At 47.8% G+C, this 27,505-nt stretch overlaps 1 protein-coding gene, 1 non-coding gene and 1 pseudogene across 2 annotated transcripts in view; all 3 read right to left on the bottom strand.

Annotated features, from left to right (window-relative positions):
- Positions 1-27,505, bottom strand: part of LOC138960280 (serine/threonine-protein kinase SMG1-like) — an 86,422-nt gene that overhangs the window by 36,166 nt on the left and 22,751 nt on the right. The window contains exons 17-39 of the mRNA XM_070332104.1: positions 26,298-26,399; positions 25,608-25,790; positions 16,724-16,823; positions 16,073-16,274; positions 15,546-15,673; positions 14,932-15,096; positions 14,525-14,679; positions 13,355-13,574; positions 12,723-12,862; positions 11,980-12,183; positions 11,121-11,280; positions 9,426-9,549; positions 8,428-9,021; positions 7,770-7,929; positions 6,258-6,318; positions 4,897-4,992; positions 4,166-4,360; positions 3,702-3,837; positions 3,276-3,446; positions 2,675-2,846; positions 1,685-1,904; positions 1,103-1,273; positions 548-679 (exon numbers count right to left, since the gene is read on the bottom strand). Of these exons, the coding sequence (XP_070188205.1) occupies positions 548-679; positions 1,103-1,273; positions 1,685-1,904; positions 2,675-2,846; positions 3,276-3,446; positions 3,702-3,837; positions 4,166-4,360; positions 4,897-4,992; positions 6,258-6,318; positions 7,770-7,929; positions 8,428-9,021; positions 9,426-9,549; positions 11,121-11,280; positions 11,980-12,183; positions 12,723-12,862; positions 13,355-13,574; positions 14,525-14,679; positions 14,932-15,096; positions 15,546-15,673; positions 16,073-16,274; positions 16,724-16,823; positions 25,608-25,790; positions 26,298-26,399 (3,991 nt within the window). The remainder of the gene's footprint in view (positions 1-547; positions 680-1,102; positions 1,274-1,684; positions 1,905-2,674; positions 2,847-3,275; positions 3,447-3,701; positions 3,838-4,165; positions 4,361-4,896; positions 4,993-6,257; positions 6,319-7,769; positions 7,930-8,427; positions 9,022-9,425; positions 9,550-11,120; positions 11,281-11,979; positions 12,184-12,722; positions 12,863-13,354; positions 13,575-14,524; positions 14,680-14,931; positions 15,097-15,545; positions 15,674-16,072; positions 16,275-16,723; positions 16,824-25,607; positions 25,791-26,297; positions 26,400-27,505) is intronic.
- LOC138960454 (uncharacterized) lies at positions 10,047-10,828 on the bottom strand (annotated as a pseudogene).
- Positions 24,054-24,172, bottom strand: LOC138960537 (5S ribosomal RNA). The gene has a single exon (XR_011454014.1). It is a non-coding gene; the product is annotated as a 5S ribosomal RNA (ribosomal RNA).

Genomic DNA, 27,505 nt, shown 5'->3' with positions numbered 1-27,505 from the left:
GTACAAACATGAGATGGCACGATTTTATCGTTTCATCTTATCTTTGTGTGTCAGTTCTAACCTACAAAAGTCTCTAATAAATAACTGATTTTATCTAAAGCCTGTTGATGTAATTTGCTTGTTGTACACTGAGCAAATGATTGAGTAAACACATTACTTTTGAGTAAACACACGATTTGATTTTGAGGTATACACCCAGCGGTTTACTTACTCATCATGATTTGTTTTCATGCCTGTCCGATCAAAAGTCTCAGGCACCTGACTTAAGTAAATATATACATCCAGCACAGTAAATGCCACCCAGACCTGATATAGGTGGCCCCTTTCACACACTGAATCAAGCCCGGCCATGGTCCCAGCGCTAAAGAGTAAAGATGGAGTTTTGCAAAGGGGTGTCAGTGATAACAACCACATTGCAGTGCTCTGGTAAACTTACAATGGAACCCCCCTTTTAAGACTCCCTCCTGTTTAAGACTTAATTTTTTCAAATTGTTTGAAGTCTTAAAAGCGGGGTTCCCTATTTACTTCAAAATGACTCATCACTCACCTGGCCCGGCAGCCCAATACCCGGCATGGGGATGAGAGACTTGGAGAGAGCGGCCAGCTTGGGACTGATCTCCTCCATCTTGAGCTGCAGGCTGCCCCGCTTCCCTGCCCTCTGTTGCAGGCTGATGTACACCTGTAAAGGTAAGCACAACATGCGATTGCAAGACTAAGAACAAAATGCCTCGGTTTCACACAATACGATCATCTGAGATAAGGCCTAAAAAGAGTGTCTTAAAGATTGTAACAGAATATACTGGCTTGGGGGACAGCGTTTTACAGATGAGGAAGTCTTGGTACACATGTCCGCCTGATCGAGACCTATGTATGTAATACCGCACACAGAAAAAGCTCTATTTTGATGGTGTGATGTCCGTTCCACAGTTCTTGAAAAAAGTATGCAAAAGTCTTAGATCAGAAGGGTTTTAAACCTGAGGATTTAATACATAAGGTTTCAAAGAATTCAGCTGCAGCCAGTTCTAAAACTTTTTATTTGGTATCGATTGATGGATAGATAAGACAGATGGATGAATATAAACCCTTGAATCGTTTGTCATACCTGTTTGAAGAGGTGCCAGCTGGCATGGGGGTGGCTGGGGTTGGGTGGATTCCTCAATCTTTCAAGAGCATTCTTGATCATCTCCCCATACGTGGACTGGAACCAGACCTCATGTGGCGTCTCTGGGGGCTGGGAAGTGATCTCATGTAGCCGCTCCATTGTGTACAGGGTCTGAGAAAGTAATGCAAATCATTCAGATTTTGCTGTTAGTTTGTGTGTTTTTGCTTCTTTGTTTGGTTGGTTATTCATTTTTTTTATGTAGCTGTAAAGCTGCTGTTGCAAATGCTACCTACAGCTCAGAACCTTGCATAGACATAAGTGTGATCTGAAAGTTGTAAAAGTGACAATTACGAATAAAAAAGAACCACACATAAACAGAAATAAAATGCAACGGCTCACTCCTACAAGTCATATTACTCTGGAACCCCTCTTTTCACACCTAAACAAAATCTGAGAAAATCTGGTCTGAAAAAGGAGGGAGTCTTAAAATGGGGGTACATTTACACAGGTTATGAACAGAAAGTCTGAAAAAACAGGGTCTTCAAAGGGGGGTTCCACTGTACATCAAAATACAAAACCAACCGGTTTCAAAATGGTGCGGTGTTTCTCGCGGATGATGGCGTTTTTGTCTTGCCGCGTGAGGCTGGGGTTGGCGTTGACCTTGCGAATCTCTGCCTCCAGCTGTGTAAGGCGTCTCTGCACGTCAGCATGGTGCTGTGTCAGCGTGCCGAACCACAGCTCCTCCCACAGCAACGTGATGCGGCGCAGTTCCATCACCATGCCTTGCACCTCGCTGATCATCCTGCAAGGTGGAAAAAGAGGCCATCAGTAAACTTAAGATGATTATAAGAAGATCAATGTCTTTGTATCTATAAAGTGAATCAGATCTGAGGTTTCAAAAGAATGACATTGAAATAAGCAGGTCTGCTGATTGGCAAAATAACATTGTCAAGTTTCATCATCTTGTTCTACTTCACATTGCTTGTCCAGAAAGGATAAACTGGTCAATCACCATAAGCCACATATAGTAAGACAAGTTGCATGGAACTGTACTGATTCATGCCGTAAACACAGTGTCTGCTTTGATGCCCTGGAGCGCGGTATCTCTGTTGTTAGAGCACTTGACTTGTGATCCTTAGATCACGGGTTCGAATCCAGGCTAAGAGGGCTACGGGTCAACTTTATATGGAGACTCAGAGATGGTATCCATGTCCCACCCCGGTGTCAACACAGTGGCAAGTAAAAGACCTCTGCCAAAAGTGCAGGTGGCTGATTACCCCAAAACACGCACACACCTGGGTAGAGCGTGGCTCTTGTTGCTGCTAGCATTCCACTGGGACTGAGCGACAACAATTTCCCAGGAATGAGATAATAAAGTAATGGAAATGAAAAGGAAATGATATGCCCTTGCCTGCAAACCTACACAAAAAGTAAAGTCTTTCCAGCCTTACCTGCTAACCTACACCAAAAGTAAAGTCTTTCCAGCCTTACCTGCTAACCTACACCAAAAGTAAAGTCTTTCCAGCCTTACCTGCAAACCTACACCAAAAGTAAAAGCGTTTCGAGACTCACCTGGGGTTGTGCTGTGAGAGGGTGTCGACGATGGAGGCCAGGCAGGACTGCAGCATGGTGGTGGTGCTGTCGTCGGTGGTGTCCTCCTCTTCGTCGTCTTCGTCACCATCCAGCACGCCGCTCTCACCATCCACGTCCATATCCTCCTCTGACAGGTAGTTGCTCAGGAACCCTGCATCACCAAAGCGCAATTCATTCATTCATGAAGGTTTGTTAAAGGGGCAGTGCAGGGGTCTTTTTGTCGCAGATAATATAAACAGTCAAAATTTGCAGTTTTTGACTCCTTGCATGAAAGTCAATGAAACTTGGTATTTTTTCAAACAGACAGCTGCCTGAGGCATGACTGAACAGCCTGTACAAACTATGAGAACTTACTGCTTTCTTTGGTGACTTTAATGCAACCTATTTCGTGTTGTGCTTCAGACATTTTCTCATTGAATCCACCTCTACATTCCTCATGGTACTTCTTCGTTCATGGGCCGAAACTCCCACAGCTTTTATGTGTATGACCGTTTTTACCCCGCCATTAAGGCAGCCATACTCCGCTTTTGGGGGATAAAATCCTCACTGTACAATCTCCATCAAAACTATAAGAACTTACTGCTCTCTTCAGTGACTTTGTTGTCCACTTTTCCCGAGGTGCTGCCAACGATGGCGGGGTAGACAATGAGATGCGGCGCATCTTGTGCCACCCGACACAACAGTTCTGACACGCTGCGCCGCACATAGTTCTCTGGGTGGCTCAACCGCGCAAACAGCTGTGGGATGATTCCTGAAAAGACAGAAAAAGGTTATACAGTGGAACCCCCCTTTTAAGACCAACACAAATCTGAGCAAAATCTGAGGGAATCTTGAAATGGGGGTCAATTTACAGGGCTAATGAACAAAAAATGCGAAAAGACAAGGTCTTAAAAGGGAGGAAGTCTTAAATTGGGGGGTCTTAAAAGGGGGGTATGACAAATAAACTACACACGGTACTGTCCGACAGGGCTTGCAGAAAAGAAACAGGCTGGTGTAGACAAACTACCTTTCCACGGGGCAGTGGGTGTGTGTGCAAGTCCAGTCTCCAGCACTGCCTGCAGTTCCCAGGCATGTTTGACCAGCAGTCGGAGTAAGCGCAACGTGGAGATGATGTTACCATCTTCATTCTCCTCTCCCTCGTCCTGTACATTCATCAAAAAGTCATATTTTACAGCACATACACAAACGACATATTCATACTGCAAAAATTTGGATCAGATTTAGATTATTGGACTTTCAAACTATCCAAACTGGCCCTGAAAGAGACATATCCTTTCAAAGCAAAATCAGATAAGAATATGACATTTTCAGTTTGAATAAGTTCGAGAGAAAAAACTAATTGAACTGTTGCATAGCTGTACACAAACAGAAAAAAAGCTAACAAAACAACAGAATTTACAGAAAAGAGGCATGATACTCAGCATAATATTGTCTTCTTCTGCCCGCAAAAGGAAAAAACAGTTCACTGACCATGGAGCTGTCGTTGAGCTGCAGGAAGATGAAGTATGCGCTGGCCGAGAGCTGGTAGAGGTGGTAGATTCTCTTCACAACCCCCCTCCACAGCTCTAGGAGGGGCTCCATGCACTCCTCCCCTGCCATCTGCAGCACCTCACTGCCTGTCAGCAGCTGCTTGCGTGTTGTCTCTGTGCCGTCGTCATACAGACTCTGTCGGAGAAGAGGTAGGGGGAATGTGTTAATGTCAACTGACAAAGTGGCTGCCAGGTTTAAGGCAGACTTTCTTTGAAGAAGCACTTTACTCTTTCCATCAAACACAAACAGATCTATCTCAGCTCTCACAATCACTGCGGCAATGATCCCTTGGCTGTCGACTTGAAAAAGAGGTCCCGTATGTAAGCCTTACCACGTGAGGTCTTTTCAAACAATCGTGAGGCCAGTGATTAAGAGCTCTCGTGTGCACATTTTCACAAAAAATGGCCACATGTCCAACAGACACTGCACACAATGCACATTAGAGCTTGCTTTTGACTGTGACGCTCACAATTGCTTGACTCAACATGACAATTAGCAATATTTGTCTAATTTTCAAGGGTCACAACTCTTCCATCAATCATGAAAACCTCGACAGAGTTATTTCTGAGAATTGTCTATTTCAAACAAAGTCAAAAGATTCACCGACTTAACAACGTAGAGCCAAGTCTCTGGCATAAATAGACAGTGATAGCAAAACACCAGACAAATACCTGGTCCTGGTCACTGATGTCCTCTTCCGTGGTTTCAAGGTCATGAACCTGACTCAGGATACCTATGATTCTCTCAGTCTCTTCGCTGCTTGTCCCCTGAAAAAAAGATGAAGAAATAAAAATCTGGGACAAAGTGTAATCAGCAAATTGAAATGGTCTGGTCTCACGTTTTCTTACTACACCTGCTTTAGCAGAGCTTTTGATGTGTTCTTCAAAGCCAGAAGTATACTATAGATTAAATGTACTACCATCCAAAAACTACTGTTACCTAAATACATAAGCACATAACATCCATAGTGAGTGAGAATAAGCTAAGTTGCAAACAAAAAGTACTCCATTGTTTTACACAACATTGAAACTCAAATACTGATTCTGTTGTGAACAGAAAAGAAATGCATCATCTAAACTTAATAATTATTCTTCCGAAGTTTGAACATAACTCTCCATACTTATGGTTTCAGATCTTTTCACACACAACAAGAAGGGCAAAGCCCATACGACTCACATGCTTTACACATTTTTCCTTCCAAAATACATGTGACCTTGACCCAAGGTCAAGGTCATCCAAGGTCATGCAACACAAAGCTGTTAATTCAAGACATAGGAAGTACAATGGTGCTTATTGGCTCTTTCTACCATGAGAATATGGTCACTTTTAGTGGTTCACTACCTTATTTTGGTCACATTTCATAAGGGTCAAAGTGACCTTGACCTTGATCATATGTGACCAAATGTGTCTCATGATGAAAGCATAACATGTGCCCCACATAATTTTTAAGTTTGAAACAGTTATCTTCCATAGTTCAGGGTCAAGGTCACTTCAAAATATGTATACAATCCAACTTTGAAGAGCTCCTGTGACCTTGACCTTGAAGCAAGGTAAACCAAACTGGTATCAAAAGATAGGGCTTACTTTGCCCTATATATCATATATAGGTGAGGTATTCAATCTCAAAAACTTCAGAGAAAATGGGAAAAATGTGAAAAATAGCTGTTTTTTAGGCAACATTTATGGCCCCTGCGACCTTGACCTTGAAGCAAGGTCAAGATGCTATGTATGTTTTTTGGGGCCTTGTCATCATACACCATCTTGCCAAATTTGGTACTGATAGACTGAATAGTGTCCAAGAAATATCCAACGTTAAAGTTTTCCGGACGGACGTCCGGACGGACGGACGGACGGACGGACGACTCGGGTGAGTACATAGACTCACTTTTGCTTCGCATGTGAGTCAAAAATCTGAAACAGATAAACCGATAGGTCGACAATCTGGTGAATTTTCTGTTTTATCTATAATTAAGTGCTCCATCACCTTCCCTTTTGATTCTTAAAAAATACAAATTCAGAAGAAAAGTATTACCTGAGGCAGAATGGAGATGACAGCAGCTTTTTCTTCTGGCAACAGCTCCACACTGCCATGACTGTAGGACAGAAAGATGAAGTAAGGTTTTGTTTTTTTAACACTGCTATTCACTCACACTGACACGCAGACAGACGGGTACCAAGTTCATGGGTGTTACTGGGAAAAATCAAAAAACCTGAAAGGCAGGGGTCCAGGGGCCGCTGAGGCCCCGGCGGGGCACAGGGGCAGCGTTGCCCCCCTGAAGCTGAAGCAAATTTGCCAAAATGAAAGCATATAGTGGCCATTTCCAGCATTCTCACAGTCAGAAACCATACAAGAAGAAAAGAAGCAGAAACAAAAAAAGTCCACAAAAATAATACAAATGGGATACTTTACTGTCCCAATCAACCAAGCAAAATCACCGTCAATAATTCAAAAAAATTCTAGAGCATTCGAAAAATGTCTGACAAGAAACAAGGCATCCCGCGTTTTCTTGAGTTCAGTGGCATTATCAAAGCCACACACAAACACTGCTTCTGATCTGAGTCCTATAATGTATCCATGCGAGGCTTTTTGAAGAAGGAACGAATGTCTCCTGCACTCTGTAAAGCAGCACGTTTCCCCCCTTTCCCAACCATTCCCACCTCCACTTGTTTGTAACACCTTCCTCTAGTTTTTCAAGTTTAGAAGGATCAACATCATCACTGATGTAAGGCATTTTGATCGAGCAAAATGCTCAAGTTTGAAAGAAAGTTTCTGGACACCGACGAAACCAAATCATAATAAGCAAGATGGCGGCAAATCCAAGGGAGCGAACCGAGAAAGCACACGAACCGGTGTCAAAAGTCGGATCGGAACCGCTGCTCGTTATTTTAACTTTGCGAAACGAAACGGAAAACCGGAATTTCCGGCTTCAGATTTTTTCAAAAACCGGAAATCCGGCAAAAGCCGGAAGAGTAACACCCATGCAAGTTCCAAGCTTTGTGACAGAATTAACCACCCCTTCAGACACACACGTTCACACACACACACACACACACACACACACACACACACACACACACACACACACACAAGGAGGCATCACTTAGAACCTTTCAGAATCTTTGCCAACACATCTAGCCTACCTCCTCCTGAAAACCCTTCAAACAAATACATATACACATTCCTGGGATAATGAACAGCCTGGGATAATGAACAAAGCTCTCTGTAAGCCATGCTATTATAATACATCCCCCCCCCCCCCCCTCCATCAACCCCCCTTTCCGCCTCCCATCATCCATTCCCACCCCGCCTCAAACATCTTTACTACAGTGGAACCCCCCTTTTAAGACCTCTGACAATCCGAGACAATCGGGTCTTTAAAAGGAGGGAGTCTTAATATGGAGATTAATTTGCAGAGCTGTTGAAGAGAAAATGTAAAAAGAGGTCTTAAAACGGAGGAAGTCTTAACTTGGGGGTCTTAAAACGGAGGAAGTCTTAACTTGGGGGTCTTAAAACGGAGGTTCCACTGTATCTTCTTCCAAATACCTGGCATTGTCCACAGTCTTGCGGCCCCACTTGTAGCACCAGCCGGCTAGCATGAACCACGCCTTGGCAAGACCAGGACTCTCCATAGTGGCCAGGTGAAGAAGTCTGCCCACCACCCTCTCTCCATCAGGTACATTGCCTGACCCTTCCAGCCCGCAGTCTGTAATACACATACAAATTTACACAATCCACATATTATACAATTCCACATGCCAAATACTGTAGAACTTAACATATAAAAGCAACAACAACAACAAACAAATACCTGTTGTTTTTCCTAAAAATAAGAAAACTATTCCCTAAAGCCTTGGTAAAATGTGAACATTCACCTCTCAGTATTGTCTGACTGACAAATGCGGTTTTATGTTTTCTTTGATATAATTTTACTAGTCTATTTTGGGATAGGCAGGATAATATTCTAGAAAAAAGTAAAAATCTATACGCTTTCCTTAGTCTTTCCACACACCAGTTTCATCTAAGTGCTAATTTTATTTTTTATCTTATTTGATTTGATAAACAATCATCCCGATTCCCATGGTATCGCTGGCTCCAAAGAAGTTCCATAACGCGTTTTCATACCCTATATATGCACCCAGTTGAAGTAACATTTCTACCCATCTTCATGAAAAACACTGAACCTTTCTCATAACACGCTCACCTGCAACACTTTCCAGCAGGCGTCCCCTCTGCTGAGCCACACCCTTAGCCTCACAGTCCAGTAGCACCTTCACGTTGCTCAGCACCGCCTCCGACTGACCTTGACCTTGACCTCCGGGTCGCAAACCGTCACCCGGGGCACTGGTCACAAGCTTCCCGTCGACCTGCAGCCACTTGGTCAAGGTCATCAGGGAGCGAGAACACAGCTCCCCGCATGACTGTTTCAAGCGCTTGATCATTCCGTTCTCCGGCAGTTTGTCGGCGTGCGTCAGACAGACAGACACGCTGTTGCTTAGCACTTCCAGGGCAGGACGGGGCTGGTTGAGCCAGTAGAGAAGTTTGGCTGACTCTCTCTCCACTCGCATCACGTCCAACAGCTCCAAGGACTCGCGGTTCTTCAAGAGAGAGGTGAGGGATGGGAGGAGTTCGCGGTTGGGGTCAACGGTGGTGTTGTTGTCATCGTCGTTGTCTGTGGTGGCGGCAGCGAGGAGGGCGATCTGGCCAACCAGCAAGTCCTCTGCCAGCTTGAAGTTGATCTGCTTGCGAGCCAGTGTGGCAGCCGTGATCTGGAGGTTGCTCAGTTGGGAAGCCAGCTCTGTAGAAGAACGAAATGCATTATATAGAACACCCATCTACAAATAATTATGTTAAAACACAAAAATCCCCAAAACAAGAAAGGTTAAATTATTGGAAAGTTTATTTAACATAATAGGTTCCGTCCTGAATTAAATGTTACAATAATTTAACCTTGCTTGTCAATTTTTAATTCTGTGTTCACCATATTTTGCATTAATAGATTTGTTATCATGTCAATCCCTGCCACATAACAACCACATTCTCTTTTAGATGAAAACATTTTGAAATTAATCAAAGTATCAACACAACAAACATGAGCAGTTCTCTTGAATAGATAACAGCAGACTAATTCTCATACAGCAGTCACCAGTGGCTTACAGCACCTTTTCATAACACTCAGAGGGGGAAAAGCAAAAGCCTCACCTGCTCTCTTGTCACACGTGGGCAGGTGTAGCTGCAGCTTAACGAGGCGAAGCATTTGCAGGTAGGTAGCTATGTCCTGATCCTCCAACGCTTTCAGTCTGGTCGAAAGCGGGAGCAGGTACATCTGAAATAATATCAGCTCCAAACTTAACACAAGTCTGGCATTCTTAGTCTTACCAATTCGAATGCCTTTGGATGAATTACAATAAAGGCAAGCCTTCACTCAAACCCTCCCCCCACACCCAAACCCTCACCCAAACCCTCACCCCACACCCAAACCCACACCCAAACCCACACCCACACCCACACCCTCACCCCACCCCAAACCCTCACCCCACACCCAAACCCTCACCCAAACCCTCACCCCACACCCAAACCCTCACCCCACACACAAAACCCTCACCCCACACACAAAACCCTCACCCCACACCCAAACCCACACCCAAACCCTCACCCCACACCCAAACCTCACCCCACACCCAAACCCCACACACAAAACCCTCACCCCACACCCAAACCCACACCCAAACCCTCACCCAAACCCTCACCCCACACCCAAACCCTCACCCCACACACAAAACCCTCACCCCACACCCAAAGCCTCACCCCACACCCAAAGCCTCACCCCACACCCAAACCCTCACCCCACACCCAAACCCTCACCCCACACCCAAACCCCACACCCAAACCCTCGCCCCACACCCAAACCCTTGCCCCACACCCAAACCCTCACCCCACACCCAAACCCCACACTCAAACCCTCACCCAAACCCCACACCCTCACCCCACACCCAAACCCTCACCCCACACCCAAACCCTCACACCCAAACCCCACACCCAAACCCAAACCCTCACCCCACACCCAAACCCTCACCCTCACCCCACACCCAAACCCTCACCCCACACCCAAACCCTCTCACCCAAACCCTCACCCCACACCCAAACCCTCACCCAAACCCCACACCCAAACCCTCACCCCACACCCAAACCCTCACACCCAAACCCTCACCCCACACCCAAACCCTCACCCCACACCCAAACCCTCACACCCAAACCCAAACCCTCACCCCACACCCAAACCCTCACCCCACACCCAAACCCTCACCCCACACCCAAACCCTCACCCCCAAACCCTCACCCCACACCCAAACCCTCACCCCACACCCAAACCCTCACACCCAAACCCTCACACCCAAACCCTCACCCCACACCCAAACCCTCACACCCAAACCCTCACCCCACACCCAAACCCTCACCCCACACCCAAACCCTCACACCCAAACCCTCACCCCACACCCAAACCCTCACCCAAACCCTCACCCCACACCCAAACCCTCACCCCACACCCAAACCACCTCTCCGTCCCCAATCCACCCAATCTTCATTCTAGATTCAGAAGACATCTCTTATGTTGTACTGGCAAAAATATCTCGGGGATTAAAGAACTTATTGTACCCACAGCATTCACTTTGTTCCAGATCTTGCAATAAGTACCATACTGAAATCAACTGATCATATTGATGCACTAACCTGAAAAGTTTTGCATCACTGAATCAGATCTGATAACCAAGGGAAGTAAGTGTCCATGTGTAATAGAGTAAGTGAGAGTTATTGGGAACCATTCTCCTGGCACCTGAGAGAATAACAAGCATTGAAATGAACAAGCGACTTTGATGGTGAGAATTAGTGTTCTACCTTTCCCTTCCTGTCCTCAATCTGTCGACGCAGAGTGCCAGCAATGGTGGTCTCCGTCACAATGTCAGAGGGCAAGGTCGGCGGCCACTCCAGAGCTGCAAGGCGTAACAAACCCTCGCCTGTCTTCTCCGCCTGGTTCAGGAAGCGAATCACCTCAGCCCTGAAACAGCAGGAAATGAGACTTTGTTCGTTTAAACTATGTTTTATTCCTGTTTTACATGATCATGAAATTAACATTATCATAAAGTGAAAACAACAACCAGCCTGATCAGACTTTGTTGAAGCATCTCTTTCTGTGAGCAAAACGCTCATCACTTTACCACTCTGACAACTAAAGGGGGTCAAATTGTTGGTCTCAAAACACACAGCAAAGTTCTTCCCGGCCCTGTACAGCAAAATACAGCATACAGGTGGGTGCCTTTGCAATCTGACTCTATAGCAAAACAGACAGGCATGGAAATTGATTTAAATCTCTGAAAACTGGGGAGGGGGGGGGGGGGGGTCTTCTGCGTTCATGGGCTGTAACTCCCACGTAAACTCGTGTTTTTTTGCACGAGTGGGGTTTTACGTGTAGGACCATATTTACCCCACCATTTAGGCAGCCATACGCCGCTTTCAGGGGAAGCATGCTGGATATTTTCGTTTTTCAGGATCTTTTTCGTGCGCATTTGGTCTTGTGCTTGCCTGTACAAATGGAGGCGGATAAGGCACTAACAGGTCTGAACATAAGGTCTTGTGCTTGCCTGTACAAACGGAGGCGGATAAGGCACTAACAGGTCTGAACATTAGGTCTTAAAAGGGAGGAAGTCTTATATCAGGGGGTCTTAATTAAGGGGGCTCCACTGTACCGCTCCCTCACCTGTGATTGGTCTGTCTCTGCTCCTCCAGCAAGGTGGCGGCACGGAGGAACTGTCGGTGCATGAGGGAGAGCTCGGTGTTGGGACTCCAGTGGAGCAGGTTGCTGTGCTCCGCCTTGTTGCCCTCGCTCAGCGATGCTCCGGGCACAAGCTCCAGGCTGGAGCGCACACACTCCATGTCTCCCAGGTCAAAGTGGGACATTGCTCTGCGGTGAGGAAAACAAAAGTTATTCAGTTGTTGAAAAATACATTTAAATCATGCCACCATCTCCTGTCCCACTCCCCAGATGTTAAAAAACACATTTAAATCATGCCACCATCTCCTGTCCCATTCCCCAGATGTTAAAAAACACATTTAAATCATGCCACCATCTCCTGTCCCATTCCCCAGATGTTAAAAAACACATTTAAATCATGCCACCATCTCCGGTCCCTTTCCCAATCAGAAATGTTGATGGTCAAACATTGTCAGCTCCATTTATTGTTTAAAAAAAATCTGCAAGTCAAATTGCAATCTCAGCTGTACTATGTATTTTCTCTTGCAGTGAAATCAAACAAAATATGCAATTGGGTAAGGGTAAGCTTGACTCTGACAGTGACACACACACACACACAAATGAACAAGCCAATTAACAAACTCATTGAAACAAAACAAAACTCAATAACCGAACATTTCTGGCTGTTGACAGTCAACCATACTACAATGTATTAAGAAATTAGGATGCAGCTATCCTATGCAACTGACTTGATGTAGTTGATGTCAACGGAGGAGTTGAAGGCACTCTGCAGGCCAGTCAGACCGGCTTCTGAGCGCCATTTGCTCAGCTGTTCCTGCCACTCCATCACTGAGCTCCAGTCGTTGAGTTTCAGGTAGCTGTCCAAAACCTGCACAAAAACATCTTGAATATAAACACAATGGTAGCTGTTTCAATGTCTGTACACACACGTCGTGCATTTTTGATTTTAACTGTAATGACAATAATTATAATAAGAACACCTAAGTAAACCCCCAAAACATTAACAAATAAATGCAGAAAACATAAGGTATACAAGAAGGACGCGATCCCCCATAGACCAATAGGTTGAAAGGATATTAAAAACCAATCATCCACATCTTCTTTACATAGTGCATCTTCCCAAAATTCTCATCTCCTTACAAACTAAAACAGTCTTCCTCAAACAATCAATTGACCATACCTCATTGGTCAAACAATCAATTGACCATACCTCATTGGTCAAACAATCAATTGACCATACCTCATTGGTCAAACAATCAATTGACCATACCTCATTGGTCAAACAATCAATTGACCATACCTCATTGGTCAAACAATCAATTGACCATACCTCATTGGTCAAACAATCAATTGACCATACCTCATTGGTCAAGAAGGACACAGTAGCAGGAATGGGCTGGCCATGCTTGGAGGAAGACGATCGCTGTTTACTGACGGTGTCGGCAGAGTCCTTCTTCCCAAGTGCACGATGTTCAGGGGACGTTTCTGTTGAGTCGGACGAGTCTTTACCCTCCGTTCCCTCATCAAAGGATAGCATTGTTTTCAGCACTGTCTGGTACTCCTTAGCTGCTTGTTCGTACCTTTATAGAAGGACAGAGAGAAGAAGTCGTCTGGTAACTGGGGTCAAATACCAAAAGTAAAGATTCAAACATGCTAACAGAGCAGTAAAGAGAATAACTGCTTGCAATACCTTTATAACAGGAGAAAAAGTTAAAGCGTTCAAATAACTGATGTCAAAAACTGAAAGTTATGATTAAAAAAAGCCAACAAAATAACCACTTGTTCGTAACTTTCTAGCAGGCCTTCAAAACATGTGCTAAGGATCAGATGTGAAGAACTCAAAGTTGGTTTTATAAAAAAAGAAAAACAAAATAGAAAAGTAGCATCAGAGTAACGCCAGTCAGGTCAGTGCGTTATGTTCAAGTAGCATCAGAGTAACGCCAGTCAGGTCAGTGCGTTATGTTCAAGTAGCATCAGAGTAACGCCAGTCAGGTCAGTGCGTTATGTTCAAGTAGCATCAGAGTAACGCCAGTCAGGTCAGTGCGTTATGTTCAAGTAGCATCAGAGTAACGCCAGTCAGGTCAGTGCGTTATGTTCAAGTAGCATTGTAGGCAAAACAAATCAATCTTTCTGTATCATTATTTTGTTATAATTCTAAAATTACGTGATGGTAAGATGATTTCCTGCTGATCTGCTTGTTCATGGCGTAAGGAGTTCAGTTTTTCTACACTAGGTATTCTGAATTAGTGGCAGCTCAGCCATCAAAATTGTTACCACAATGACAAGTGTCATCCAATGCAAATCAGTTGATTGAAACACCAGACCATGTATAAGTTGGTCTTCTGTCATTTTATTAGGTCATTGACCAAACACCGTCTCTCAAGCTGTGAATTTCAGATCAACAAGAATGATACTGAGTACTGAAGATCTGACTCAGCCATCTGAATTGACCGCAGAAGAAAAGAAATACTGACTAACCAGCGACTGATAGTGGACATCAAGCACAGAAACTAGCACACATTGCACCCACCTTCTACCGGCTTTCTCTGCAGAGGCCTTGACCCAGGAAAACTTTTTGCCAGCAACAACACGACACCAGCTGTAGACACCCATCACTGCCTCTGGGCATTCCAAGTCGCACAGTGCTTGAACCAGGTACACAATGGCCCGTTCAAAGTCAGTCCCCTGAAATAGGATTTCACTTTATCATGCATATCTTGTTTTTTAAATTCTGTATTTGACAAGTTAACCTATGTCGTACAACTCTACTACTGACGTTCCCAAATTGTGGACAAGATTCAATATATACACCCCAAACTGCCCCGTCATTCCATCCTACCTTACCGTTTCTCCCATGGAACAATCCATCTTTTCAGATGGTACGTCCTGACATTGCTTCATGAAGCTTCAAAAAGCAGCATCACTGTAGTCACCTACCTGTGTCTGGTCCACGTCCAACAGGTCAAAGAGGAGCTCCTGTGCATGCCTCACCACCACAGCGGGCAAGCCAGCATGAGCAGCCACCGTAATGATGCACATTCTGATGCGAGACAGCCACTCCAGGCAAGTGTTGCGGTTCGTGCGGAAGAAGGTCTTCACAATCTGAAAGAGAATTGAAAAATGATGACAAGCTTACCTGAGTAAGTGAAGTCTAATTGTACTTTCATCAACCACAATGTAGAGAGGAAAGGGATTTTCCGAATTGTGGGAGATCAAATTATTCTTAATGAAAGACAACAAAACGCTGTTTTCCTAAACCATTCCAAAGGTCTCAGTTCAAGTAAAAATCATGCATGAAGGCCACAATGCCCTTGTGTTTTAACGCTCAGTTAAGATTTGATGAGATGACATGAGCAGAAACGAGAAGAGATTAAATAGTTTTGCAGAGTTAATTTAAATCTGCTTGTTTTTACAACAAATGAGGAGAATAAAACCACACTGGAAGTAAAAATAAATGGAGTGAAAGACACTTCCTTCCCAAGACAGAATAACTGTAGCAAACTGTCCCGTTAGGAAGGCACTTTGAGCAATCAAAACACACAGAGACTTACCTTTGGGGGAGCAGCCATGGCGACAGCACAGCCCTCGTAAGCGTTGTACAGAAGTCTCTCTAGGTGTTCCATGTACTGAAGCAAGACATGGACTCGCTGCAGGCAGCCGTATTCCCCTGCCTTTTCATCTGAAAGTACATATGTGAACAGTGTAGGACAGGGATACTGGGAAGACAATGTGCAACAAGTATAGCCTGGTGTGGGTCAACTGAAACGTTCAGAGGGCGGCAAAAAAAACATAACAATTAACTGTATCCAACACTGTTGACTTTCTCGGATCAAAACCCATACAAAAAAAGTCTCTTTTTTTTCATGACCATTTTCTTACAAGAGGAATGCAATTTCTACACAACCATATCCCATGTACCACCAGGTGCTTTGATGTCGACATGCTATGAATGCTCATGTTAGTGTACGCAAGTGTGTACCTGCATGTGTATTGGATGCTTTAGCATTTGGCTGATGACAAGTGAACCAAATTCAATGCATTTCACAGAAGCGATACAAAAATCAATTAAAATGCTTACTTTTGCCAGAGTCCCCTCCTGCCCCCACATCCTCCACATCCCTAGCAGACTTGGCCTCCTTAGCGAAGGCTTTGAGCACGCTCTCTATGGTCATGAACGTCTCCTGAGGTTTGCCCAGCGGTGTGCGAAGGCGTGACAGAACGGTGAAGTGAGCCGTCTCGTAGGTTGCCCAGAACCACATCTGTGACTCTGTGGCATCCAGCTGTTAAACACATGAAAAATGGTAATGGTTGTTGCTGCTTTCACTTCTGCTGTTTGCAGGGTTAGAAGTCTTTACTCAACAAAACCCAAAAGCTTCCCCGACTAAACATTGAAAAAACCTTTGTTGTTGTTGCTGCATTTATTTTGTGCTGTTGTTTGCAGGCTTATGAGTCTTTACACAACTCTCTGAAACTTCACGAAACTAAATGGCCAAATACCAAGTAAAAAAGAGCTTCAAAACTGTAGGTGAACTGAAACTTGAGTAAATGTAACATTAACTATGCTTCTGTTTTCAGTATACTAAAGCCTTTCAACCACTCAGCCAAAAAACAACAATGTTCATGAGTCATGTTTGCTACGTTTAGACATCATCATAGTTCTTCCCTGTAGTGCACTGAAAACATTTGTAAACTATCTAAACAAGGCAACATTCAGCCAGCAGAAACTTACATCTGACAAGAGAATGTTGTCTTGGCCTCTCTCCGCCTCCTTGTGTGAGCGCTGGCCGTTGAAGAACATGGCTTCCAACCAGTGTAGCCCACCAAATTGACTGCAAAAGGAGCAGAAACATGGATTATTCCATCCTCACAAGACCAATTCTGAGGCTGTTTCTTGTACTTTGCAAGGGCAGAACACTAAGAGACCTAAATGAGCTAAAACAATCCTTGACAAAACTGCTCCTAATTGTATTTTAGTTCCACTTTATCACTACAACATGCGTTTTCCTGTTGTTGTTTTTTTGCAAAACACACCCAGCTTTTGAGGCTAAGATCAAGCTTCATCGCCACACTACAGTCTGCAAAGACTAAGGTCTGTACAACAGATTTTGTACAGGGACACAGAGTTCGTTTCCTACTTCTGTTTACCTGAGCTGTTGGCACCCAGGGTCACCTTCTGGTGATAGTTTAGCACAACACACTGTTTTTTCCCCCCTGCCACATGGGCACCATCACTGTCTTCAAAGGTTTGCCTGCTAAGTATATGTGTGTTTCTAAGCCCTGTGACCTTCACTGGAAACTGTAAGGCTTCTTTTTAAGCCTACTGTCTATATGATACTTACCGAGACAGTACTATTCTTGCACATTATCTATTATAGGCCGAAAAAATTGGACAAAACGCTGCGTGGGTACAATTATCTCCCATAACCATGCGCCACCGTGGATCCCAAGCACTGTCCGAGTGCTTCCCCCTTACAGGATGTAGGTGGCGCGTCCTCTTTCTTTATGAGCTGCAGACCCTCAAAAAGCCCATAACATATCAAGAGGGGAGGCGGGAGGGAAACTCTAATAGTACTGTCTCGGTAAGTATCATATAGACAGTAGGCTTAAAAAGAAGCCTTACAGTCAATATAACACTTACCTCGACAGTACTATTCTTGCACAGAATACCAGAGTGGTGTGAGGGTGATATGTAGAGTATTAAACTCCTTAATCAAAATCACTTAAATCCAAGGATTAAGATACCCAGGCAATTTTCGAACAGTACTACCGTAAAAGAAAATATACCCAAGAAACATACCTTAGACTGACGTGACCATGCTGGCAACCACTGCTGTGTGGTGAACTCAATGTCAAAGTCCAGGCCACTCAAAGCTTGAATACCACTGAGTCTACGGCAAGTGGCTAAAGCGATGAGGAACAAGAAGAGCAAACGCTCGATCGAGTCACTTTCGCAGTTCTGAATATTATATGAGGCATCAGATGGACAGGAAGAAATTGCTATTCACAACACAATACAGATGTAAATAATTTGATGTAAAGAATAATCCTATAAAGTTTGAATCAAATCCGATGAATAGTTTCAGAGATATGATATTTCAATTTTTTTCCTTCAAGACATACCTGTGACCTTGAAAAAGGTCAAAGGTCACCAAAGCAGACGTCAAAGTGTAGAGGTCACTGGGAGTCACGTTCACATAAAATTTGAGCCCGGTCACTTTTATAGTTTCCGAGAAAAGCCCAACGTTAAGTTGTGTGTTGCCGAACAGAAAAGGCTAGTTATCTCCCTTGTTTTTCTGATAACGTTCGTAAAAGGCTACAGATGTAAATACTTTGATGTAAAGAATAATCCTACAAAGTTTCAATCACATCCGATGAACTTTGTCAAAGATATAAAATGTCTAATTTTTCCTTTGACGCTGACCTGTGACCTTGAAAAAGGTCAAAGGTCAACGAAACCATCGTTAAAGTGTAGAGGTCATTGGAGGTCACGACTAAACAAAATATGAGCCGGATCGCTTTGATAGTTTCCGAGAAAAGTCCAACGTTAAGGTGGTGTCTACGGACGGCCGGCCGGCCGGACGGCCGGACGGCCGGCCGGACAGACTAACACTGACCGATTACATAGAGTCACTTTTTCTCAAGTGACTCAAAAAATCAGCAACTTGATACTGATGCCTGCCAGGGGTTCAAACTCATTGCTACGCAGGAGTTTGAGGACCAGAAAGACATCCCCCTTGGGAAATGAAACCCGAGGTTTAGACACCGCTGCATTGCTAATACCCGAAAGGACATTAGCGATGAGGGAGGACCTGATCAAGTGTTCAGGTCTGCGACCAGTAGCGGCCGCAATCGTGGAAGCGATGGCAGATCTGTATCCAAGAAGAGTCTTAGAAGAAAGACTCTTCTTTTGATACACTTCCACCAGGAAGTTGGCCAAGTCCTGTGTTGAGGGATAAAGCGGCTTTATCCCCTTGGACAAGGCGAAGGTGGCCCAAGCTCTCCAGCGTAAGTCGTAGAGCTGATTAGTTGATCGCCTCTTAGCGTTCAAGGAAAACTCTACTGAACTCTTGTGCAATCCTAGTACAAGCAGTTTGGAGCGCACAAGAGCCATGCGGTCAAGCACAGACTCTCTGGACGTGGATGAGGGAGGCATGATCGAGGCTGGAGCAGACCTCCCCCATCCAGATCCAGAGGTAGAGGGTCTACGTGGGTGAGACCGCGAAGATCTGGAAACCACGGAGCTGTTGGCCAGTAAGGCGCGACCAAAATCAGTCTTGGTCGTTCCTGCAGATATTTTGCCAGCACCCTCGGAATCAGAGATGTCGGGGGATAGGCGTAAGCATCGAGGAGCCTCCACAAGAGAGTGAATGCGTCCAAGTGGAACGCATTCATGTCTCGAAAGGGGCTGACGTACCTGGGAAGCCGAGCGCTGAATCGAGTTGCGAACAGATCGATCAGAGGACGGTCCCACCTTGCACACAGACGCTGTAGAACGTTGTGAGCGATGGTCCATTCTGTGAAGAGAACCTGATCGCCCCGACTGAGAATGTCGGCCAGGGCGTTCAGTTTCCCCGGAACGAACTGGACTGACATCCGGACCTGATTGGTCTGGCACCAGAGCAGAATATCCTCCGCCAACAGGGAGAGGGACCGAGAATTGGTGCCCCCCTGGTGGCGAAGGTAAGCTAAGCATGTGGTGTTGTTGTCCCCGTTGAAAATCAGAGGGGCCAAGGACAGGCCGAATGGGAGGGCCCGAAACTCGAACACTGTGCCCTCCCAAACGAACCGGAGCAGATGTCGGTACCCCGGGGCCACCAGGATGTGGAAGTAAGCATCCTGGAGGTCCCAGACATGGCCCAATCGTTTGGCCGGATGGCCAACCGGACCGACGAAGGGGTTTCCATCTTGAACTTGCACCTGTGAAGGTACAAGTTCAAGGTGGAGAGGTCCAACACCGGCCTGAACCGGCCGTCCTTTTTGGGGACGGTGAACAGGCGGGAGCAGAACCCCGGAGAAGGCTGAGAAAGGGGGTAGACCGCCTTCTTCTCGACCAACGAGTTCACCTCGTCCTGAAGAGCCTGCCATCTGGCAGGGTCTCGAGGAGGGGGGAACGTCAAGGGTAGAGCGGACAATGGAGTTGTGACGACAGCGGTAGAGAAAACCCCGACCACACCACCCTCAAGAAAAACTGGTTGGAGACCAGTCTGCCCCACATGCCGCGGGCCCGAAAAAGGGAACCGACGGACGAAAGAGGGGCAACTTGAGGGGGCGTCAACGTAGGGCCGGGACTCACTGAAAATTCTGCTGGAGGGCAGGCGCAGGCTTGCGACCACCCCCCCTGGTGGTGCTGCTTCCCCTTACCTGTCTGAGCACCCTTCGTCTTGCTTGGGAACGCGACAGGCGCCTAAGAGGAGGAAGAAGGAGGCAGTGAAACTGGCTTCTTCTTCTTCTTCTTCTGAGGCTGGGAGCTGGAGGTGACTGTAGCACTTCTCTTACTCCCCGCCGCCGTCGCCGAAGCAGCGAGGCCAACCATCAGAGAATCAGTGTTCCTCTGGCGTGTGGACTCCACCACAGAACGAACAGTGTCCGGATGAAAGAGGGAAGAAGGCTGAGGAAACGTGTTCCTCAGACTCTTCCTCATATCCGGAGGCACTATAGAAGTAAGCAGAAAATGATCACGGAACAGGGCCAATAAAGTGGACCCGTGTTCCAATGGCCAATTCTGCCGCAGACGTCACGCACGATCGCACGGCATGCAAAGCCCGATCCACTCGAACCGTGTCAAGGACCCGAGTGGAATCGGACTCTGCCCGATCGGGAGGGTCCAACAGTGTGGACAGCGTGCTCATCCATGTCAAGGCCTGTGATTGGGCCTCGACTGTGGAAGAAACGGTGGCCTCAAGATTGTGGAACGAAGCAGAGCTCAGTTCCACCTTCTTGACCGAAGGCACCTCCCCAACGAACACATCACCGTCAGCCCCACCCTGAACACTCGAAGTCTGGAAAGGGAGAGTTCGAGAGTCAAAGGGAAAAGGGAGGGACGAAACAGATTGGACACGAGGAAACAGTGGAGGTGCGCCTCCCGAAGGAAAGCATGGCACTGAACCCGCGTCATCCCGAGGAACACAGGTCGCGTTTGCACGTGAATCTGTACTCCTCAGGCGATGTGCTGCCGCTTCCACCGTGGCACTAAGACTAGGGTGGAACGCGAATTGCCGGCGGCCGGATCGTTCATAAAACGAGCCGCCGGCAGACGCGGCGTGAGCCTCCCGCGCCCGGGCCGAAGCGGACTCAAAGGACGAGAGGGCGTCTCAGGGAAGGACGTCCTGAAACTGTTCAAACGTCCTTCTAGCTGTGCGAGGGCGAGCCTCCTGCCTCTCGTCCTCAGACCCCGGGTCCACGTCCTGTGTGTCAACACTAGACGACAGACGCTTAAGAGAGGCATCCGTGACGTCAAGACGCCGCGTGAAGTCTGTCATGTACTGTTGGAAAGTACGAAGCATAGCTTCGGAAGTTCCATCAGAAACCGGCAAGGGTAGAGGATCAGTGTTAACCTCAGGGCGACCCTGATCCTCCTCCCTATCGTCCTCCGACTCACTCTCCTCTTCACTTCCCGACAACTCCTCAAAGGCAGGAGTGTAGGGAGCTTGAGGAGGAAGAGCCGAGAGCGATGAAGCAGGCTGTGAAGAAACGCCCACAGAAGCAAGAGGCCGCGAAGACCCCTGCCCCAAAGACGAAACGTCTCCAGCAGCCGAAGGGGGAGAAAAACAACAACCCTGGGACTGTTGGGTCAGCCCAGCCAACGAACCCCCGCCATTTATAGACTGAACAGGAACCCATCGGGTCTGATCAGAAAAGAAATGGTCCGGTCCGGTCGGGGGTGCCGATCCGGTCCGGTAGGGTGGTCCGGTGGTCCGGTCCGGTGGTCCGGTCCGGTCCCGTACCATCCGGAGGTCCCGTTCGGCACCGAACCATGTACCCACAGAAGTGTTCGGGTGGTTAGGTCCGGACGTGGACATACCGTACCATCCGGACCCGTAGGTCCGGTATGGTCCGGTTCGGTGCCAGACCATCCGGACCAACAGAGGTGGTCGGGTGGTCCGGCACCGGACCATCCGGACCCGTAGGTCCGGTACCATCCGGAGGTCCCGTTCGGCACCGAACCATCCGTACCCACAGAAGTGTTCGGGTGGTTCGGTCCGGACGTGGACATACCGTACCATCCGGACCCGTAGGTCCGGTTCGGTGCCAGACCATCCGGACCAACAGAGGTGGTCGGGTGGTCCGATCCGGTCCGGTAGGGTGGTCCGGTGTTCCGGTCCGGTGGTCCGGTCCGGTCCCGTACCATCCGGAGGTCCCGTTCGGCACCGAACCATCCGTACCCACAGAAGTGTTCGGATGGTTCGGTCCGGACGTGGACATACCGTACCATCCGGACCCATAAGTCCGGTGGTCCGGTATGGTCCGGTTCGGTGCCAGACCATCCGGACCAACAGAGGTGGTCGGGTGGTCCGGTCCGGACCGGACCACCGGTCCAGTACCGGACCATCCGGACCCGTAGGTCCGGTCCGGTCCCGTACCATCGGCACCGAACCACCCGTACCCACAGAAGTGTTCGGGTGGTTCGGTCCGGACGTGGACATACCGCACCATCCGGACCCGTAGGTCCGGTTCAGTGCCAGACCATCCGGACCAACAGAGGTGGTCGGGTGGTCCGGACCGATCCGGTAGGGTGGTCCGGTGTTCCGGTCCGGTAGTCCCGTTCGGCACCGAACCACCCGTACCCACAGAAGTGTTCGGGTGGTTCGGTCCGGACGTGGACATACCGTACCATCCGGACCCGTAGGTCCGGTGGTCCGGTATGGTCCGGTTCGGTGACAGACCATCCGGACCAACAGAGGTGGTCGGGTGGTCCGGTTCGGACCGGACCACTGGTCCGGTACCGGACCATCCGAACCCGTAGGTTCGGTCCGGTCCCGTACCATCCGGAGGTCCCGTTCGGCACCGAACCACCCGTACCCACAGAAGTGTTCGGGTGGCTCGGTCCGGACGTGGACATACCGTACCATCCGGACCCGTAGGTCCGGTTCGGTGCCAGACCATCCGGACCAACAGAGGTGGTCGGGTGGTCCGGACCGATCCGGTAGGGTGGTCCGGTGTTCCGGTCCGGTGTTCCGGTCCGGTCCGGTACCATCCGGAGGTCCCGTACGGCACCGAACCATCCGTACCCACAGAAGTGTTCGGGTAGCTCGGTCCGGACGTGGACATACCGTACCATCCGGACCCGTAGGTCCGGTGGTCCGGTTCGGTGCCAGACCACCCGGACCAACAGAGGTGGTCGAGTGGTCCGGTCCCGACCGGACCACTGGTCCGGTACCGTACCATCCGGACCCGTAGGTCCGGGGGTCCGGCAAGGGCCAGAGGTACTGTCCCGCACCGGACCTAGGTACGGTCCCGTACCATGGGTCCCGTCCGGACCAAACCCGGAGGTCAAGTCCAGTCGGGACCCGTGGGTCCGGTTCGATCCCGACCCGTAAGCCTGGAACGTTCCGGACCCTTGGTCCGGACCATCCGTCACCCGAACACCAGACGCTAAGGAATGGCGTGGGGTCAAGACGGTCCGGTCGGAGGTGTCGGTCTGAGCAACAGAAACAATGTTCCCGTCGCCCTGACCATTCGACAGAAGTACCACGTTCTGTCGAACACCTCCACGTCCAGTAACTAGTCGGCCGGAGCGTTTCAAGAGGGACAGCCACCAGTCACACGGACGTCAGAGGGAACCGTAGTAGCAGTGGTCGCAGGCACGAAGCCTGAAAACCCCTGCCCCCACAGGACCGCCCTGAACGGGGTCAATTCGCATCCCAACCCCAGCGGGGAGGGAATTCAGAGACCCCGTCATCTCCTCCGATCTCCCCCCCCCAGGAGGCCGAAACTACTGTCGAAACAGCAGCAGACGACCCAGCGAGGGAGTTCAGAGGAGGACCCGTGTCCCTCCTGGCTTCCACAGCGGTGGAAACCGAGGAGGGCACAGGAGAGGCACCGGAAAAGGAAGATTTTAATGCCAACTGCACCCGGTGTTCTCAGGCGGTCACCCATCCAAGTACTAACCGGGCCCGACGTTGCTTAACTTCGGTGATCGGACGAGAACCGGTGTTTTCAACGTGGTATGGCCGTTGGCTGTCAAAACCTGAGTCTCTCCAGTAGCCCCTAGATCGGATTCACCAACCCCCAAAGAGGGTTGGGAATCGACCTGCCCCCGGATTCGAGCCAGGGAGGAGAAGGAAACCTTCCCCCCAGGCTTGAAACCGGGAGGAGCTGAAGCCTGAGACTGAGGGCCGGACAACGGCGTCGAAGGGGGGGAAGCCTGTTCCACTGAAGGAGAAGGAGAAAGAAGCTTTTTCTTTCCCCTCGACCTTCCCCGAACCTTCGACGGCGCAGCCCCGCCCGAAGTCCCAGGCTCAAGCCCAGCCTGTTTGAGCAAGCTCGCATTGAGCTTGCTCAAACAGGCTTTCTCCGCCCTCCCTCGCTGCAAACGCAAAGCGTTTGGGGAGGGAGAGTCGGAGCGCCGAAAGGTCCCCTTCTCCGTGCGCAAAACATGACTGGGCGCCCGGAGAAGGGTTGCCCCCGGCAGACTCTGGTTCCGTAGAACCAGAGCCCAAAACAGGACGAGAAATCCTACCTCGCCCTGTACGTACCCTTAAAGACCGAGAATTAACAAAATTCAAAGAAAATTTAGGTCAATACTCAAGTGAATGCGGCGAAACGAGAAGCAGACGACCGGTCACCACGAAGTAGGACGGGAGGCACGCCGAGTCCGCCACACAACAACGGAGGCACAAGTTGAAGGAAACACAACGTAGCCTCAAGCCAGAAGTGGAATAACACACAATAATCCAACAGGTGATAGTCCACACAGAAAAGAAGCCTCTTAGTCCAAAATAATCCGGGAGCGTAGCAGAAACACAGCCTACTGACACGCGCGAAAAAAGAAAGAGGACGCGCCACCTACATCCTGTAAGGGGGAAGCACTCGGACAGTGCTTGGGATCCACGGTGGCGCATGGTTATGGGAGATAATTGTACCCACGCAGCGTTTTGTCCAATTTTTTCGGCCTATAATAGATAATGTGCAAGAATAGTACTGTCGAGGTAAGTGTTATATTGACTTGGGTTCTTTGTCCATGCACTTGCACACAAGGGTGATCCGATTACGCCCCCTTGAGAGTCTGCACTGAACACCGACTCTGGGAAATGACACAGACGAATGTCCATGCGACAACATCCTGCAGTCCTGCCCCACCAATAACACCCTGAGCCGCCAGACGTGGCCCAATTCAGTGGAGGCCCACGAGAAGCTGTGGGGAACGGCAGAGATACTGTGGCAGAACGCAGACTTCGCCCTAATGACGATATTGATAATGCAGGAATGCAAAAATAGAAGACTCCGGGAAATACAGGAAAAATTCACTGTAACTGGGTTTGAAACCCATGCCGATACCTGCTCACAAAGTCAGCGTGCTACCAACTGCCCCAGGACACTGAGTAAGCCTCGACGGTCTGTCAAATCCAAACAAAAAATAACACATTCCAAGTAAATCAGAGAAGACTCCGTACCTGGGTGGAGAGTTGTTCAACATGTATGAAATAACATGACGGAAGTTGTGTGAGTGAAACAGCCCCAGGGACGGAAATCCCAGGTGATTTCTCCGTGCCAGCCATGACATCTTCAGACCTACTGTGCGGTCTTTTCTCTGCCGGGCCAGCGCTTCTTCCTCTCCCTCAAATGCCATACTGTTGCTGAAATTACAACAAGGAAAAAAAAGAAAATTGATTTAGTTGTGAATAGTTCTAACAGACAAACAAGAGCGAACACAGTTCAATTTTGGCAAAGAAGTTTTACTTGTAAAGATACCAAAAAAATCTGTCTGTGCACATTTCTGCTACCCTTCTGTTTGTTCTTCAAATCTTTTGCACACACACACGCACACAATACAGCCATTGAGAGATGTCAGTCGTTCCTAATTTATCCGCTGGCCGCACAGCCCTGTACACTCTCCCCCATCCCCTCTTTCTCTAATAAAAGAACAGCGTTTGTATTCTTTCACGTCCGTTTTTTGTAAAAACGAAAAATAATACAGGCAGATGCGATGTCAAATAAGGGAACCGGCATAATGTTACCTGTGTGCATTCGCTACTAAAACTGTCCTAGCAGGCATTACTGGGCGAGCCTTTGCCCTATCTCAGTCTCCAAAAGGGTGTATTTGTTCTGAAATACATATACAACACTTTACAACAGACACTCACCTGGTGGTGACATCCAGAGGCAGCATTTTGAGGAGGGAGAAGTAGAGATCTTTGACAGGCCTGCGGCTGTCTGTCAGTCTGAAGGCACACAGCTCCATGCATCTGCAACAACAAAATGCTCCTCTGTCAAAAACATGCTGGTGTTTGCTGACCATTAATGTTCCTGATAAGCCGACAAAGCCACAACTGTTAGACCTATAAATATTTTCATTCCAGGCCCAACTGGCCAATTGTTCTCTGAGTCACGGTACTACACTGAGAGTAAATATAAAGCTAAAAGTTCCCAATACACAAACTGTGGAGATAACTCTGTCTGGTTTGTATGGATTGAGAAAGAGTGAATATTCTTGCTTTTAGTGAGGCAAACTTTCCACATTAGCGCTCCTTGTCCACGTCAGGCATGGGAATTGGAAAAAGTAAAAAAGGCTAAAAATATGTAAGTAATATCAAAGTCGACGGCGCGATGCGCCTAGCCTGGTCCGAGGGCATGCTCCCCCGAAAAAAATTCTCCAAAGAACCCAAATTGAGCAATTTGGTGTCATCTGAGCTCCAAGTTTGCCATTAAATTCAGTTTTTAGAACCATTTTTGCCTCCCCCATTTATTTTTCGGCGGAACAAAAAAAAAATAATCGACGGAAATTTGCCTTTCGGCGGACAATTCCCATGCCTGCACGTGTTTCAGACCTACCCCTCACTAAAGATTGGCCTATAATGTCACGTGTTTCAGACCTACCCCTCACTAAAGATTGGCCTATAATGTCACGTGTTTCAGACCTACCCCTCACTAAAGATTGGCCTATAATGTCACGTGTTTCAGACCTACCCCTCACTAAAGATTGGCCTATAATGTCACGTGTTTCAGACCTACCCCTCACTAAAGATTGGCCTATAATGTCACGTGTTTCAGACCTACCCCTCACTAAAGATTGGCCTATAATGTCACGTGTTTCAGACCTACCCCTCACTAAAGATTGGCCTATAATGTCACATGTTTCAGACCTACCCCTCACTAAAGATTGGCCTATAATGTCACGTGTTTCAGACCTACCCCTCACTAAAGATTGGCCTATAATGTCACGTGTTTCAGACCTACCCCTCACTAAAGATTGGCCTATAATGTCACGTGTTTCAGACCTACCCCTCACTAAAGATTGGCCTATAATGTCACGTGTTTCAGACCTACCCCTCACTAAAGATTGGCCTATAAT

This window comes from Littorina saxatilis, linkage group LG2, assembly GCF_037325665.1.
Source record: "Littorina saxatilis isolate snail1 linkage group LG2, US_GU_Lsax_2.0, whole genome shotgun sequence".
NCBI classification, from domain to species: Eukaryota; Metazoa; Mollusca; class Gastropoda; order Littorinimorpha; family Littorinidae; genus Littorina; species Littorina saxatilis.
Note: the sequence above shows the minus strand (reverse complement) of the source record. Positions and strands in the feature narration are given on the sequence as shown.